At 38.6% G+C, this 18,626-nt stretch overlaps 1 protein-coding gene across 1 annotated transcript in view; it reads left to right on the top strand.

The window, feature by feature from the left end:
• Positions 1-18,626, top strand: part of LOC122563201 (mitogen-activated protein kinase 13-like) — a 72,935-nt gene that overhangs the window by 37,324 nt on the left and 16,985 nt on the right. Inside the window, exons 6-9 of the mRNA XM_043716754.2 lie at positions 10,375-10,422; positions 13,540-13,654; positions 17,338-17,409; positions 18,278-18,357. Coding sequence (XP_043572689.1) covers positions 10,375-10,422; positions 13,540-13,654; positions 17,338-17,409; positions 18,278-18,357 — 315 coding nt within the window. The remainder of the gene's footprint in view (positions 1-10,374; positions 10,423-13,539; positions 13,655-17,337; positions 17,410-18,277; positions 18,358-18,626) is intronic.

Below are 18,626 nucleotides of genomic sequence, written 5' to 3'. Positions count from 1 at the left end.
TTACAGGAATTGGGACATTATGTTGCTGCTGTATAAGACATTGGTAAGGCCACATTTGGCATACTGCATACAATTCTGGTTGGCCTGTTATAGAAATAATGTTATGAAACTGGAAATGGTGCCAAAAAGACTTTCAAAGATGTTACTGGTATTGGAGGGAAGAATGTGACATTTTCCCTTGAGTGTAGGAGGCTGATAAGTGATCTTTATAAAGAGGTTTATAAAAATCATGAGAGCGTCGATAGGGTGAATGGATCTTTTCACAGGGTAGGGGGAGTCCATATCTAGAGAGCATAAGTTTAAAGTGTGAGGCGAAAGAACCTGACAGGCAAAGTTTTCACCCAGAAGGTGGTGCATACGTGGAACGGGTTGCCAGGGAAGGTGGTAGAGGTGGGTACAATCACAATATTTAAGAGACATTTGAACAGGTACTGTACATGGATGGGAAATATTTAAAGGGATATGGCCAAACACAGACAAATGGACTAGTTCAGTTTAGGAAATCTGGTCAGCAAGGATGAATTGGCCCAAAGGGCCTGTTTCTGAACTGTGCGACCCCATGACTTAGAGTCATAGAGATGTACAGCATGGAAACAGACCCTTCGGTCCAACCTGTCCATGCCGACCAGATATCCCAACCCAATCTAGTCCCACCTGCCAGCACCCAGCCCATATCCCTCCAAACTCTTCCTATTCATATACCCATCCAAATGCTTCTTAAATGTCGAAATTGTACCAGCCTCCACCACTTCCTCTGGCAGCTCATTCCATACACGTGCCACCCGCTTTGTGAAAAGGTTGCCCCATAGGTCTCTTTTATATCTTTCCCCTCTCACCCTAAACCTATGCCCTCTAGTTCTAGACTCGCTGACCCCAGGGAAAAGACTTTGCCTATTTACCCTATCCATGCCCCTCATAATTTTGTAAACCTCTATAAGGTCACCCCTCAGCCTCCGACGCTCCAGAGAAAACAGTCCCAGCCTGTTCAGCCTCTCCCTGTAGCTCAAATCCTCCAACCCTGGCAACACCTTTGTAAATCCTTTCTGAACCCTTTCAAGTTTCACAACATCTTTCCGATAGGAAGGAGACCAGAATTGCATGCAATATTCCAACAGTGGCCTAATCAATGTCCTGTACAGCCCTAACACGACCTCCCAACTTCTGTACTCAATACTCTGACCAATAAAGGAAAGCATATCAAACGCCTTCTTCACTATCCTATCTACCTGCGACTCCACTTTCAAGGAGCTAGGAACCTGCACTCCAAGGTCTCTTTGTTCAACAACACTCCCTAGGACCTTACCATTAAGTGTATAAGTCCTGCTAAGATTTGCTTTCCCAAAATGCAGCACCTCACATTTATCTGAATTAAACTCCATCTGCCGCTTCTCAGCCCATTGGCCCATCTGGCCAAGATCCTGTTTTAATATGAGGAACCCTCTTCGCTGTCCACTACACCTCCAATTTTTGTGTCATCTGCAAACTTACTAACTGTACCTCTTATGCTCACATCCAAATCATTTATGTAAATTACAAAAAGTTTTGGACCCAGCACCGATCCTTGTGGCACTCCACTGGTCACAGGCCTCCAATATGAAAAACAACCCTCCACCACCACCCTCTGTCTTCTACCTTTGAGCCAGTTCTGTATCCAAATGGCAAGTTCTCCTTGTATTCCGTGAGATCTAACCTTGCTAACCAATCTCCAATGGGAACCTTCGTGAACACCTTACTGAAGTCCCTATAGTTCATTTCTACCACTCTGCCCTCATCAATCTTCTTTGTTACTTCCTCAAAAAACTCAATCAAGTTTGTGAGACATGATTTCCCACGCACAAAGCCATGTTGACTATCCCTAATCAGTGCTTGCCTTTCCAAATATGTGTAATATGAGGGAACCCTCTTCGCTGTCCATTACACCTCCAATTTTGTCCCTCAGGATTCCCTCCAACAACTTGCCCACCACTGACATCAGGCTCACTGTTCTATAGTTCTCTGGCATGTCCTTACCACCCTTCTTAAACAGTGGCACCACATTAGCCAACCTCCAGTCTTCTGGCACCTCACCTGTGAATATCGATGATACAAATATCTCAGCAAGGGGCCCAGCAATCACTTCTCTAGCTTCCCACAGAGTTCTAGGGTACACCTGATCAGGTCCTGGGGATTTATCTACCTTTACCCGTTTCAAGACATTAGGCACTGCCTCCTCTGTAATCTGGACAATTTGCAAGATGTCACCATCTATTTCCCTACAGTCTATATCTTCCATGTCTTTTTCCACAGTAAATACTGATACAAAATACTCGTTTAGTATCTCCCCTATTTTCTGCCGCTCCACACAAAGGCCGCCTTGCTGATCTTTGAGGGGCCCTATTCTCTCCCTAGTTACCCTTTTGTCCTTAATGTATTTGTAAAAACCTTTTGGATTCTCCTTAATTCTATTCTCCCAAGCTATTTCATGTCCCCTTTTTGCCTTCCTGATTTCCCTCTTAAGTATACTCCTACTGCCTTTATACTCTTCTAAGGATTCACTCGATCTATCCTGTCTATACCTGACATATGCTTCCTTCTTTTTCTTAATCAGACCCTCAATTTCTTTCGTCATCCAGCTTTCCCTACACCTACCAGCCTTTTCTTTCACCCTAACAGGAATATAGTTTCTCTGGATTCTCATTATCTCATTTTTGAAGGCTTCTCATTTTCCAGCCGTCCCGTTACCTGCAAAATGGAAATGGAATGCGACTTGAAATGGAAAATTGCCCAGGTATATGCTGCATGCAAAAAGCAGGACAAATCCAACCTCGCCAATTACTTCTCCTTTTCAATTTATTCTCAATCATCATTAAAATAATGGAATGTATTGTTGATAGTGATGTAAAGCAGCACTTAACAATAACCGGCTGACTAATGCTGAGTATGGGTTCACAACCTCTGTCCAAACCTAGTCAAAAAAAAACTGAAGAGATGGCAACTGTCTTTAAATCCAGGCAGCACTTGACAAATTATGGCATCAAAGAACACTAATAAAACTAGACTCAGTGGGAATCAGAAAATATTTCCCCCCGATTGGAGGGATTCCAAGCACAAAGGAAGATGGCTGTTTTTTTGGGAGGAATCTTCTCAGTCCTAGGCCATTTCTGCAGAGTTCCTCAGGATAGTGTCCTCAGCCCAAGCATATTCAGCTACTTCATTAATGACCATCCCTCCATCACAAGGTCAGTGGTACCAATGTGCAATCATCAGCGCACAGTGGTGAGTATCATTTGCAACTCTTCAGATACTGAAGCAATCAGTGTTCAAATGTAGCAATACCTGAACAATAATCCTTATAATTGTTTCCACTTGTTCCTGCTTCCCCATTATCTACAGGATAACAAGCACAATGTTTCAACCCTTTCAGTCCTGAAGAAGAATAATTTGCAGTTGTAAAGCTTTGCTTTACCTTATCCAGGTTTAGAAAGTAACACTTGCATTATACAAATGCTCAGCAATGGCCATCTTCAATAAGAAAGTATCTCATTATCACCCCTTGGCATTCATTATTACCATCATTGAATCCTGAGCTATCAATATCCTGTTGACTACCATTGACCAGAAACTCAACTGGAATAGCTGTATGAATGCAATGGCAAGATGAGCACATGAGAGGCTAGAATTTCTGTGACGTATAACTCACCTCCTGACTCTTCAAAGCCTGCCCACCATCTGCAACTGAAGTTAGGAGTGCGATGGAATATTCCCATTTGTTTGAATGAGTGCAGCTCCAATAACACTCAAGTCACTCAACATCATCCATGACAAGAAATTCTGCTTGACAGCCACCCCAATCACCACCTTCAGCATTCATTTCGTCCAAGACCAATGCACAGTAGCAGCAGTGTGTAATGTGCGCAATGCACTACATGACTCACAACAGCTCATTTGACAGCACCTTCCAAATAAGAACATGAGAACTAGGAGCAAAAGTAGGCAATCTGTCCCTTCGAGCCTGCTCCACCATTCAATAAGATCATGGCTGACCTTTTCATGGACTCAGCTCCATTTATCTGCCCTCTCACCGCAACCCTTAATTCCTTTGCTGTTCAAAACATTATCTATCTTAACTTTAAAAATATGCACTATTGTAACCTCGACTACTTTACTGGACACAGAATTCCACAGATTCACAATCCTCTGAGTGAAGAAGTTCCTTCTCAATTCAGTCCTAAATCTGCTACCCCTAATTTTGAGGCTACGCCCTCTTGTCCTAGTTTCACCTGCCAGTGGAAACATCCTCTCTATTTCTATTGTATCTATTCCCTTCGTAATTTTACATGCTTCTGTAAAATCCCCCCTCATTCTTCTAAATTCCAATGAATATAATCCCAGTCTACTCAGTCTCTCCTCATAAGCCAACCCTTTTAACCCCAGAATCTCCTCTGCACTCCCTCTAGTGCCAGTATATCCTTTCTCAAGTAAGGAGACCAAAACTGCACACAGTACTCCAGGTGTGGTCTCACCAGCAGCCTATACACCTGCTTTTAAACTCAATCCCTTTAGCATTGAAGGACAACATTCTATTTGCCTTCTCAATTACCTGTTGTTCCTGAAGACCCATCCCTCTGTGATTCATGCGCAAGGACACCCAGGTCCCTCTGCATTGCAACATGCTGCAATTTTTTACCATTCAAAAATTGTCTTTATTTTTACTGTTATTCCTACCAAAATGGATGATTTCACATTTATTAACATTGTACTCCATCTGCCAGACCTTTGCAAAAGGACGTAGATAGTTTAAGTGAGTGGGCAAAGTTTCACAGTCATTTCCACACTTTGGTCTGCCAAAATGTCATCTTAAACTTTGACATACTACACATCCCAAACTCCAAATCATCTATGGAAATTGTGAATAATTGCAGTCCCAACACTGGTTCCTGAGGCACACCACTAGTCAGGGATTGCCAACCAGAAAAGCACTAATTTATCCCCACTCTTTGCTTCCTGTTAGTTAACCAATCCTCTACCCGTGCTCATACATTACCCATAATGCCATGCATCTTTATCTTGCACAGCAGCCTTTTGTGTGGCACCTCTACCAGCCTCTACCACCTAGAAGGCCAAGGACAACAGTTATATGGCAATATCACCACTTGCAAGTTCCCTTCCAAGTCACATGTCACCCTGATTTGGAACTAATTCACCCTGAATATTGCACTGATTGGGCAGCTATTTGGGTTGAGGTTGACTTGGCCTAGTGGCCTGACCTCCTGTGATGGTCCCCAGAAAGGTTGGTCCTCCTCAACCACCCCATCCACAACGTCTCCAGGTACCTGGCCGTAAACTGGGGAGTTCCTTTGAATTGTAATGGTGGAGCATCGTGATGTGAGGATGTGTTTCTAGCATTCCTGATGAAGGGCTTATGCCCAAAATATCGATTCTCCTGCTCCTTGGATGCTGCCTGACCTGCTGTGCTTCTCCAGTGCTACACCTTCCAACTGAGTTTCTAGCATGCAGAGTCTGAAGTAGTGTGCAGGTGGGTTTTAAATATGGCACCAGTTTTGTAAAACAACAGAGTTTTCTGACACTGGTGAGCACCTCCACCTGTGTGATTTCCTGAGAAGGACACTGAGGAGCCAGATTGCTTGCTTAAGTGGAGAGAGGATAAAATGCATGAGATAAGTTGTTCTGAGCCAAAACAGACCATGAATCTCATGTGGCACAACACTTTTACTGCAAATGGGAAAATTCGACCTGTATTCCCAACTTCCAAAGAGCACCCTCTATATATCACCAAGACGTTATTTTATTGCCAATGCTGGGCATTCTTATCATATCTATTTGTACAATATTCAAGACCAGTACAGCCTTTGCCAATTCTTAATGCACCAAATCTGACCATGTACCATCCTTAGCCAATTTTGGAACTCGTTTCCTGGTTACAGCTATCTGCACAAAATTTGAGTTTTAAAAAAAATCACCATGTTTCTGACAGTAGCATTTTGTTGGAGGTTATACTGCCAAACCATATTATTTCAGAAAGATTATTTATTTTATTTTCAATATCTCCTTGCTATCTTCCCAGCCCAAGACAAATGGATTTTAGTCTCCATCAATGGAATGGCTTGTTTAAACAGAGGCTTTTTCCTGTACAGTCAGTTCTGCTTTAATGCAGTAGTTCTGTTCTCATGCAAACCTGTGTTATAAGAAAGTTGTGTAATAGCAGCACCATTTAAACTAATTGGGCTAGAATTGCATTATGATCAACACACATTTTAAAGGTTCGCGCTTTAGAAACAGTGTCCCCAATTTGTCAATCATGTTACAACGAATTCCTGTTAACAAAACATGCACTATGCGGAACAACCTGTAGTATGATCTGGTAATTTCCAACGAATTGTTAAAAAAGAAGCTCACTAATTTTCAAATTTAGCACAATTCTTTCCATATAAAAATGCGAAAGATCATTCAGCCCTTTGAGCCTGCTCCATTACTCAATAAGATCATGGCTGATCTGTTTGAGTTTTGAATACCAGAGTGCCATCTATTATAAATAACCATGATTACACTGCCGAACAAAAATCTATCAACTTCTGCCTTAGAATTATTTGATGCTTCCATCGCCTTCTGAGACACAATCCACTGAGAGGAACCAAATTCTCCTCATCTCTGTTCTAAAAGGTGACCCCTGATTTTAAAATAATGCCCCCTAGTTTTAGACTCACCCACAAGAGGAAACATCCTTTCAATACCTACCTTATCAAGACTTGTTAGGATCTTATACATTTCAATCAAGTCACTCCTCACTCTTCTAAACTCAAGTGGTAACAATCCTAGTTTGTGTCGAAAAGTGTGGCACTGGAAAAGCACAGCCAGTCAGGCAGTATCCGAAGAGCAGGAGAGTCAACGTTTCTAGCATAAGCTCTAAGACAACCAAATCAGTCCATATATTAACTTAGAGGAGAAAGTGAGGTCTGCAGATGCTGGAGATCAGAGATGGAAATGTGTTGCTGGCAAAGCGCAGCAGGTCAGGCAGCATCTAGGGAACAGGAGAATCGACGTTTCGGGTCCTGAAGAAGGGCTAATGCCCGAAATATCGATTCTCCTGTTCCCTAGATGCTGCCTGACCTGCTGCGCTTTTCCAGCAACACATTTCCATCTCATATATTAACTTAGTAAACTTCCTCTGATCTACCTCCAATACGCTTACATCATTCCTTAAATAAGGAGACCAAAGCCGCACACAATTTTCAATATGTGATCTCAGCATTGCCTTCTGTAACATCTTTACTTTTGTATTCAGTCCCATTGCTAATAAAGATCAGCATTCCACTAATTGCCTTGATTACCTGCATACTAATGTTTTTGTGACTCGAGCACTAAATACCTAGATCCCTTTGCCTCTCAAAGTTCTGCAGTCATTTTTCATTTAAGTAATCCTCAGCTTATTTTATTCTTCTTGTCAAAGTAGATGACTTCACATTTTCCCACACTCTTTTTCATCTGCAAGGAGGTTTCTCACTTACTCCATCTATCTATATCTTTTTGCAACCTCTGCATGTTGTCTCTACAACTATCTTGCTGTTGTCTGTGAATTTAGTTATCATGTCTTCACTGGTCTCACCTAAATTATTGAGGCCAATTTTAAAAAGTCAAAACACTGACAGGACTCAACTTATCATACTGTCAATCAGGCAAAGACCCATTTCTACATATAGTCGGTTCTGTTATAATGTGTATTTCTTCAACGTGAATTGGCTTTAACGCAATTGAAGAATTTAGACCATTATTTGTAGAACGCAAATAATGGTCTAAACCTGTATTGGCTAGAATGCGATTTCAGCCCCATTAGTTTACATGGCGCGGCCATTGCACAATTTTCTTATTAACCGAGGTTGCATAAGAACGGAACTATCATATTACATCACAACTGACTTTACTCTATTCCTGACAATGATGAGTTGATGATGAGAATATTTTGGCACAACTGCATTTCACTTTCATTTTAAAATAAATGAAATCACCATTTATTGATTTTTTTTATAATGTTGTAGAATTTATTGTTTACACAGATAACATCAATATTTTTGGGTCAAGGTCTCTGGAGCAAAAACAAGCATTTTAAGTAATTCAAGACAAACTAAACAGACAATGCTAAGCTTGAATCTTAAAATGCTAAAACATTGAGGGGTTAAGAAAGACTGAAACAATGCAAAGATCCTCAATTTTAAAGCCTTAGAAATGAATAACACTTCAGTATTAAGTTTGGAACTGAGAAACAATAAGGAAGACGAGAACACCAACTAAAAGAGCAGCAAAATCAGAGGGGAATGTTGAGAGCCAGTGATGAACAGAAAACAAGTATAGTCATAACAGTGTGAATCTAAAAGATTTGTCAAGACATTTGTTAAAGCAATGCTTACCTAAGCAAGTAATATATATATACCATATTTTAATAGTGTGAAATTGATATTTGGAACAACACTTTGATACAGCCTTTTTATTTAAAAAAAACTGTACTTCCATGCTGATATTCTGCAAACCAAGGCTGTTTCCAATAGCAACCGTGATTGTTGTGTTTTTTAAAGCATAAAAGTAGAATCAGCTTTTACTGTGATGAGTAGCAGACCATAATGATCAGGACAGGTTCATCAGATTATATAATTATAATACCCTGTCTTCTTTGATTGGAAAACACAAGTAATCTACTGGTGATGAATAATAGATTAAAAAATACCCTGTCATTTACTTGTTGTAAAGAAAATCCAAAGGACTGAAACTTACCATTAAAAACTAGGGTTAGCATGACAACTTCAAAGGTATTTTCGTTGATGAAATAGAATTTCTTAATTTTACTGTTTGCTGTTGAAAATTATTACTTACAAAATGTTAAATATTGTCATGGTTCTGTTCGCCGAGCTGGGAATTTGTGTTGCAGATGTTTCGTCCCCTGTCTAGGTGACATCCTCAGTGCTTGGGAGACTCCTGTGAAGCGCTTCTGTGATGTTTCCTTCGGCATTTATAGTGATTTGTACCTGCCGCTTCCGGTTATCAGTTTCAGCTGTCCGCTGCAGTGGCTGGTATATTGGGTCCAGGTCGATGTGCTTATTGATTGAATCTGTGGATGAGTGCCATGCCTCTAGGAATTCCCTGGCTGTTCTCTGTTTGGCTTGTCCTATAATGTAGTGTTGTCCCAGTCGAACTCATGTTGCTTGTCATCTGAGTGTGTGGCTACTAAGGATAGCGAGTCATGTCGTTTCATGGCTAGTTAGTGTTCATGGATGCGGATCGTTAGCTGTTCTTCCTGTTTGTCCTATGTAGTGTTTTGTGCAGTCACTGCATGGGAGTTTGTACACTACATTGGTTTTGTTCATGCTGGGTATCGGGTCCTTCATCCTGATGAGTTGTTGTCTGAGAGTGGCTGTTGATTTGTGTGCTGTTATGAGTCCTAGTGGTCGCAGCAGTCTGGCTGTCAGTTCAGAAATGTTTTTGATGTATGGTAGTGTGGCTAGTCCTTTGGAGCTTCACAGGAGGCTCCCAAGCACTGAGGATGTCACCTAGACAGGGGATGAAACATCTGCAACACAAATTCCCAGCTCGGCAAACAGAACCACAACAACGAGCACCCGAGCTACAAATCTTCTCCCAAACTTTAAATGTTAAATATTGTAAGAAACTGCATTGGTCACTGGAAAATTCAAATTTACTTTAGAAGTTATCAGACTCTTAGGGAATCATAACAAATTCAATGTAAATTACCCCACATTATTGCATCTACTATAGATTCAAATAATGATATCGTCTAAATAACATTCTATAGTATGCACCTTATATGAAAGAGTTGTTTAATAGAGTAGAACTTTATTGCTGAAAAAGACACAGTTTGTCAAAACTTTTCATCTTGCATTCATCAAGACAATTCACAAGAATATCAATTCAACATTTATACTATATTAGAAGAGAGTGTTGATTGGTTGGCAGATGGATTGTGATGAATAGAAGCATTGCTATGGAGAGTGCACCAATTAATAGTTAACTGCTCAAATTTTAAACCAGGCACGTGTTGTAATGTCCCTATCACTGACTCAGATCAAAAATATAAGGCAAGAGCTGGATCACTCCTTTGCTTTTCATACATTACAAGAATTATTTGATAGATCAATACTTGATATTGTATCTAATACCACAGTACCACATTAAAAAAATATTTGCAACAGTAACTCAACAAAAGATTTTGATTTTTATTGCTTTAAGAATGACGTTTAAGATGTTTCTGTCCAATTGACAGTATTTTATAATTGTTACAGTTACATGTCACAAAGCAAATGTAACTGAGATATTTATTAATCTATCAGAAAATGTTTATATTCATGTTACACTTAATTCTGCTTTTAGGATTTGAAGCCTGGTAATCTGGCTATAAATAAAGATTGTGGCTTGAAGGTAATTGTTTTTGTTTTGATGAATTGTAAATATATATAGTTTTGTCTAGTTTCTGAGGTTTTAAATTGAACTTTATGTACTTTTAACTTCAAATTGCAATTAATTTAACTGTAAAATATAACGTAGTTGTAGACGAACAGTAGAGTGCAGAAAGTTATGTAACTTTTGTCTAAAAATAGTTCTATTTTCTTTACATAGGTATTTTGTAGTTACATAACATGGAACCAGACCTTATACACCGTTTAGTTTAGGATGGTGATTATTTTCAACCTGAACAGTGGTCCTTATTCTGTCTGCTTGCTTTCGTTCCCTATTGCACTGTTCCTCTTTCCTTTAACCATCTACCCAATCTACCCTCAATTGTTGACATAATCTTTCTTTCAGTCACCAACTTTGCAATACGTTTCACAAACTTTTAACCTTCTATGTGAAGAAAACATGTTCCCGGTTCTTTTTTTTATTACCATATATAGTTAATCTTGACAATCTATAATGGGACTGTAAAACTAATTGCCCTATTTCAATATCCATAATTTAAGCAATCTATAAATCATTCAGTAATTTCCTCTGGTTAATAAAAACAGAACCATTTTCAAGTTTTTCTTCACTTTTGTATTTCCTCATAAAGTCAGCATTCTAATGAATCTTTGCTGTATTTCTCTATTGGCTCAACATGTTTCCTACAGTGTCACATTTTCTTAATATCTTGATGTTTATATCCAACACTTGCCTTAAAACCAGTTAGTTTTTTAGTGGTCTTATCTTGAATAGCTGTGAACTCGAATCACCAAATCTCTCAATTCTTCCACATCATCTGTCATTGCTCATTCAAGAATAACTACTAAAAGAATAGTGTTTTCTGCTGTAGTTTTCTAAAAGGGACCATCTCAAATTTAATTTTGTTGCCACTGGCACTTTTATTAATTTTCTGTTGTCAACAACATATTCTTACATATTCCTCTTCCATTTGGTATTCAGCACTATTTACTTTGCGTGGAAGGAGCAGATATATTGATTGATTCCCTGGGAAAAAAAGAGATTTTATTCTGAGGAAAGACTGGGTCTATACTCATTGGAGTTTAGAAGAATGAAAGGTGATCTGCTTCTGGGTGAGAATTCCAAAGATTCATGACCCTTCCAGAAAAGACATTTCTTCTCATCTCCATAGCATAAATGACTTCTTGTTTTGAAACAATGCCTACTCATTTTATATACCCCCACAAGGAAAGCCATCCTCTTGGCATCCATCCTATCAGAATTTTCTGCATTTTAATACAGTGGAGGTTGGGCAATTTAAATCTTCAAGGCTGAAATAAATAATTCTGGAAATGTGTTGCTGGAAAAGCGCAGCAGGTCAGGCAGCATCCAGGGAACAGGAGAATCGACATTTCGGGCATAAGCCCTTCTTCCTGAAGAAGGGCTTATGCCCGAAACGTCGATTCTCCTGTTCCCTGGATGCTGCCTGACCTGCTGCGCTTTTCCAGCAACACATTTCCAGCTCTGATCTCCAGCATCTGCAGACCTCACTTTCTCCTGAAATAGATAATTGACCTATAGGGTTTGGGTACAGGTGGAATAGTGTTAATACCAAAATCAGACTATCAAAAATCTTATTGACTAGAGGTACAGGTTTAAGGGATGTCTGGTCTCCTGGTCCCATGTTTTTATGATCTTAAATTATCCTTCCAACTCCTCTCATCCTTTTCTCATATTTTCTTTTCATGTTTCATAGTTTGATATGATTTCAAAGGTGCAGACAGCCCTTGTTACTCAATGAACCAGTCCAAGCACAATACATAAGATTGTTATTGTTAAATCTCATATAGACTACCAGAGATCTTTAACAGGGGGAACTGTTGGGCAAAAGAACTTCAGTCTCCAACAATGTGTGTGTATTATCATAATTTTGTCAAAAGGCCAACTCACTGGTGGCAGATATGACATGTTTCAATTTGTGGACCTGTCCTTAGCTTTACTTCAATTGTTACAACCAAATGGGGAGGGTTAGATCTGCCCTGCTTTTCTAGACTGCCATGGTTAGTCACAACAAAAATGTATTTTTTTTTCCCATGGCGCTGGATCTCACTTTTATTAAAATGCAGTTAATTAATTCTCTAGCAACAAGGAAACAAAACAAGAAGACTTTTTCCTAAGTGAAACGAAGAATCATTTTGTTTCTTGCTAAACCTTAGACAAATAATGATGACAGAATATCAAATGCATACACAATCACAATCACAGGCTCAAAGCTTAAAAGGGAGTAACATCTAGTACAAAAAGGATGATATAAGAATATTCAGTTTAATGCCCTCGGGTATCCTGAGGTGGTTAGTGATGCCTTTGAGTATTTGGTTTTCAGATATTTCAACAATTTGTGCTGTTAGTGGTTGCTTTGAGAGGCTTTTTCTAGTTGTGCTGTTTACAAATCTATCTCCAGTGGTCTGCCTCATATTCACCTCAAAAATGCATTCTTCATGTTTAGAGTCATTGTTTCCAAGCTGAATAATTTTAGGCAGATTTTTTTCTCCAAAATGTAAAACTTATAATACAGGCATAAATTAAAAATAGGAGATTTGAGTCTTCATACATGATGTGTTTCAATCTCCTCAACAACAATGTATGTTAAATTCACTTTAGATGATTTTGTTAATTATATGTTGGTTTCCTGGAACATTGGTTAGCCTGTGGTCAGATGATCATTGTGGTCAATTTTTAAGTCTCTAGCTTAATTTTTAAAATCTTTTTAGTCCATGTAAGTCCCAGGCAGTAAAATCAGTTGATGGAATTCAAACATTGATAGAAGTACATCTCTATGACTCTAAGTCAAACATTGATCATCCTTACTTTACCACTATCCTGCCAGAACTGAATAGACTAGTGTCCACATTCATGGACAGCTAAAACTGTCCTACTGATCAAAAAAGTGAGAAGAGCTTCTTTTTGTGATTCTGAAAGTTCATCGCTTCAAAATGTTTGAAAACTTTAAATAATGAACCTCATATAAACAACTGGCATGTGATATACTCTAGTAGTTGGTTACTTTTTTTAGAAAAAGAATTTTACTTAACCAGAAAGATATAATTCAAATTGGACCTGTATATTTTCTTGACACTACAGATCATTGACTTTGGTCTCGCTAGACACACAGATTCGGAGATGACAGGATATGTGGTCACACGATGGTACCGTGCACCTGAGGTCATTCTGAACTGGAGGCACTATACTCAGACCGGTGAGTCCCTATCATGCTTAATCACAAAAAGTAATTAATGTCCAGGTTAAAATAATTCCATCATGGCACAATTGAAGCCTTTTTTATATCAAGTTTAAAGGACATGGTTGTAAGTTGAGAACTGTAAATTCTGGAAATATATAGCAGGTTATTCAACATCTGTAAATGCAATAAATTTTGCACTTGCATAGCACCTGTAATGTGATAAACTTGTTAATGTGCTTCACAAGAGTATTATCCAACACAATTTGATATGAACCACGTGGAGGTAGTAGTTTGATCAAAACATCATGTCTTAAGGAATGTATTAAAGGAGGGAGAGAGGTGGATATTTTGGGAGGGAGTTTCAGGGTTTAGGGCTTTGATATCTAAAACATGACACGGTGAATTGCTTCGAATCAGAAATTCTCAAGATACCAGAATTAGAGGAGCACATATATCTTTGAGGATTGTGAAGTTGTAGGAGATTACAGAGGGGCAAGGCTAAGGAGGGAAAAAAGCAAATTACTGTGGATGCTGGAATCTGAAACCAAAAGTGAAAATGCTGGAAAATCTCAGCAGGTCTGGCAGCATCTGTAAGGAGAGAAAAGAGCTGACGTTTCGAGTCTAACTGACCCTTTGTCAAAGTTAAAGGGTCAGTTAGACTCAAAATGTCAGCTGTTTTGTCTCCTTACAGATGCTGAAGGCTAAGGAGGGAATTGAAATAAGTACAATACAGTACAGCACAGGAACAGGCCCTTTGATCCACCAAACCCGCTCTGATTCCCAATTCTTCTTTAGACTCACTACTTATTGCCCATATGCAGTTTCTTTCCCTCTATTTGCCCCCCATTCACATGTCACCTGAAATATTGCTTATTTGCCTGCTTCCACCACCTCCACTGGCAGTACATTTCAGGCACTCACCAACCCCTGTGTGAAAAGTTTTCCTCATACTTCTACTCTAAACATTTCCCCTCTCACCTTGAACCAATGCCCTCTGTAGTTGACCTTTCCACTCTGGGAAAAAAGCCTCTGAATATCCACCCTATCTATATCTCTTATAATTTTATAAATCTCTACCATGTCACCCTCAGCCTCCGTCTTTCCAGTGAAAAAAATTCCTATTTATCCAACTTCTCCTCATAACTAAAACCCTGTAGAACAGGCAACATCCAGGTAAGCCTCCTCTGCACTCTCTCTGAAGCACCTACATCCTTGTGGTAGTGTGGTGACTAGAACTGCATGCAATATTCTAAATGTGACCTAACTAAAGGTTTATACACTGTAACATAACTTGCCAAGATTTGTATTTGATGGCTGATGAAGGTAAGCATGTTGTATGCCTTCTTGACCACCTTATCCACCTGTGTTACCACTGTCAGAGATCTGTGAACCTGTATATCCAGATCCTTCTGTATGTCAGTGCTCCTAAGGGTTCTGCCATTTATTGTATAATTCGCACCTGAATTTGATCTTCCAAAATACACCACCTTGCATTTGTCCAGATTAAACTGCCATTTATCTGCCCAATTCTATCTATATCCCATTGTATCCTTTTGACAATCCGCCTCACGACCTGCAACTTCACCAAATTTGGAGTCATCCACAAACTTACTAATCAGACCATCTGCATTCAAAACAACAAAAATGCCTGCATTATTCCCTGTGGAATGCCACTAATTACTGATCTCCATTCCAAAAAGCACCCTTCCACTGCTGCCGTTTGTCTTATATGACAAAGCCAGTTTTATATCCATCTTGCCAGCTCACCCCAGATCCCATGAAATTCTACCTTTTGTCATGAGGTACCTTATCAAATGTCTTACTGAAGTTAATGTAGACAACATCCATTGTTCTCCCCTCATCACTCATTCTTGTCAACTCTTTAAAAACTCAATCAAGTTGGTGAGATATGATCTTGCCCATACAAACCCACATTGCCTATTGTTAACAAGTCTATTCATTTCCAAACATGAATAAATATTGTCTCACAGTATCTTCTCCAACAGCTTCCCTACCACTGATGTTAGGCTCACCAATGATTCTTTAAAATTGAAGCATTGGTTAACCAGGAGTCAGTGTGGGTAAGTGAACACAGTGGTGCTGGATGAACAGGACTTTCTGTGTTGGGTCATGGGCAGCAGAGTTTTGGATTCCCTTAAGTTAACAGAGGGTCGAACGTGAGAGGCTGGGCACAAACATGCTGGAATCGTCAGGTCTATGAATGAAAGATTGTATTTGTTCAAGTGTCAAACCCTTGTATATACATATTTCTTGCATTGGTACAATTCCTGATTGTAATTTTTATTATTTCTACAGTTAAATATGAAGTATTGCATGTATAGTATTCTTTAATGCTATTAAAATTGTTTGAAATTGAATTAGCTGCTGACTGAGCAAAATGTAACTAACCTAAGCGAACACAAGGTTTTTGTTGGGCAAGAAGATTTTCCTGACTAAAAAAGATATTTTATGATCATAACATTAAGAGCCATAACATTAAGATTCCGTGGCTCAGCCATGCACACAGTCAGCAAGATTATGTTGCACTTAAGATTTTATGACTCTCAATGCCTTAAAATGCTCACTTCCTGATAATTCTATCATTTTTCAGCAATCGACATTGAAACTATTGCCAGTTTATATTATGTATATAATGTCATCTGTCTTCATTTGACTCATCCTTTTGCCCCCTCAGCTGATTTATTCCATTTCCCATTTGATTTTTGGATAACGTTCTCTGAACTCATTAGACACTGAAGCAGTAATGTAATGCAGACTTATAGAACCAATTACAGATGCCTACTGTGAGTGCTTGCAGCAAATCCCTCGCCCAAGTTGTGGAAGGCTAACTAAATTCTGTTAGGTATGGATGCCAATTCATAATTATATTCCTTTATAAGGCTGACAAGCAAATAAGACAAAAAAAAAGCAGTAAGATGTGATATGCTGCAGTACTTTGCAGAACATCCTACTTTTTTAAAAAATAAAATGTTTTCAGGATGTGAGTGACTCTGGCATGGCAGCATTTATTCCCATCCCAAAAAGGCAGTGGTAAATCAACTCCTCTGGAATTTGTTTTAATTATTGAATGTTAGGCCCATCTTGTCCACACCTACGACTAACCAGTCTATTAAAGGGTGCTAATTGTTCCTGAAGCCCATTCTGAATGCATGATGAAGGTTCCCTGAAGATAGTCTGCCAATGATGGGAAATTCATCCTTTTATGTGGAGGCACGCTTGACTAGATCCATATTGTTACTAAAGTAGATGCCAATGTACATCAATGTACTCAGGTATGATGGATGACCAGGACTTGCTCTGAGTTAGGCTGCAGTCAGCGGAGTTTTAGACTAATTTAAATTAATGAAGGTTAAAACTGGGAGGCCAATCAAGAATATGTCAGAATAATCAAGCCTATAATTGAAAAAAAGATCATGTATTAGTTCAGGTGTAAAATCCTTCAGGTTTCTAGCATGGGTAGATTTTGATACTGTAAATGGAGACTTTTATTTCTATAATTAACTAATTGTAATCCTTTATTGTTGTATTGTGTTCTGATTTATAGAGTTTATCAAACATAACTCTGGTTGAAATATCTGGATGCAATGTATGATCCAAAATACCAAACAGTGTTTGATTTATTTTACAACCTAAAGAATGCAGATAACAGCTTCTCCCTTTTTTGTTTTTAATTTCAGTTGATATTTGGTCTGTTGGTTGTATTTTTGCTGAAATGATCACTGGCAAGATACTGTTCAAAGGAAAAGACTGTATCCTTTATCATGCTGTCATGATGTAACACTATTGTGAGCCATGCAGATCTAGAAAGTATCAAATTCAAATATCTGGTCTGTGCTGATCTTTAACAGGTTATGGTAAAGATGCAACATTTTTGTCCATGCCCCTGGGTAAGGAATGAACAAATTAGCCTGTATTTCTTTCATAAATTGCTGTCCAGTAATCCCTGCTGAATGGTCTACAGGTGTAGATGGCTCATGGGGATAACTTGACTTGGCAATATGGTCTCCTGAACTTAACTTGCCATTCACTCTTTTGTAAAATAAACCGTAGGTGAAGAGTAGACACTTAATGTACATTTACACAATTGTTTTGTTGATGTGAAGAAATGTTGCATGGACCAGTGCTAAATGTAGTATGAATCTGAAACAGGACCTATCTGATGCTGCAGCAGAATCATGGAACCCCATAAACCAATATGGGTCCATGCTTTCTGCAGACAAGTGAATAAATTGAAACAGAAAATTGTTATCAACTCAAGAATGCAATAATCTGGGAAACACTGAGAAATATATAACACCCTGTTTTTTGCACTTGTGGGTTGTACTTCTATTAATTATTTTCTTTACTCCATTTCTGCACAATGAAACTGTTATTAATTGCTTTCTGGACATTTTGTATTTCCTTTTGATTCGAGTGCTTTGTTTAACTTGGGTATTTATTTTTTACAAAGGTTTTTAGGCAGGTTATTCCACGTCTCTCTATCACTTACTGTACTATATGTTTGTGTCAGAAATTGGCATATTATTATTTAACCTACTTTTGTTGACAATTTCAGACAAATTAAGTATTTGATAAATGCTTGTTTTATTAGTGTTGATTCTTGACCAAAAGAGCTAGATCTTGATCAGCTAGCACAGATTATGAAGGTAACAGGAACTCCTGGTACTGATTTCATTCAAAAATTAGACAGCATTGAGGTAATGCAATATTTCTGTCATTTTACAAATTGCCCATACATCAAACTCAGTTAGATACAGAACATTTAGATTTTGCAATACTTTATTCCATTATTAATATTGTTCACAGATTTATTTTGAATGTTTTAAAGGTGAACTATAAATGCTTGAGCATTTGCTTTAAAGAGCAACTGTTAGGCTTGTCAATGAGCATCTGTTAAGATTACAAGTTTGGTTAACTTCGACACAAGGGCCATAAATCTCAGCTAGTTTACACTGATATTTCCAAT

This window comes from Chiloscyllium plagiosum, unplaced genomic scaffold, assembly GCF_037043375.1.
Source record: "Chiloscyllium plagiosum isolate Xiang-an unplaced genomic scaffold, Cpla_swu_hap1 HiC_scaffold_26, whole genome shotgun sequence".
Classification (NCBI taxonomy): domain Eukaryota; kingdom Metazoa; phylum Chordata; class Chondrichthyes; order Orectolobiformes; family Hemiscylliidae; genus Chiloscyllium; species Chiloscyllium plagiosum.
This window is presented reverse-complemented; position numbering and strand designations above follow the sequence as displayed.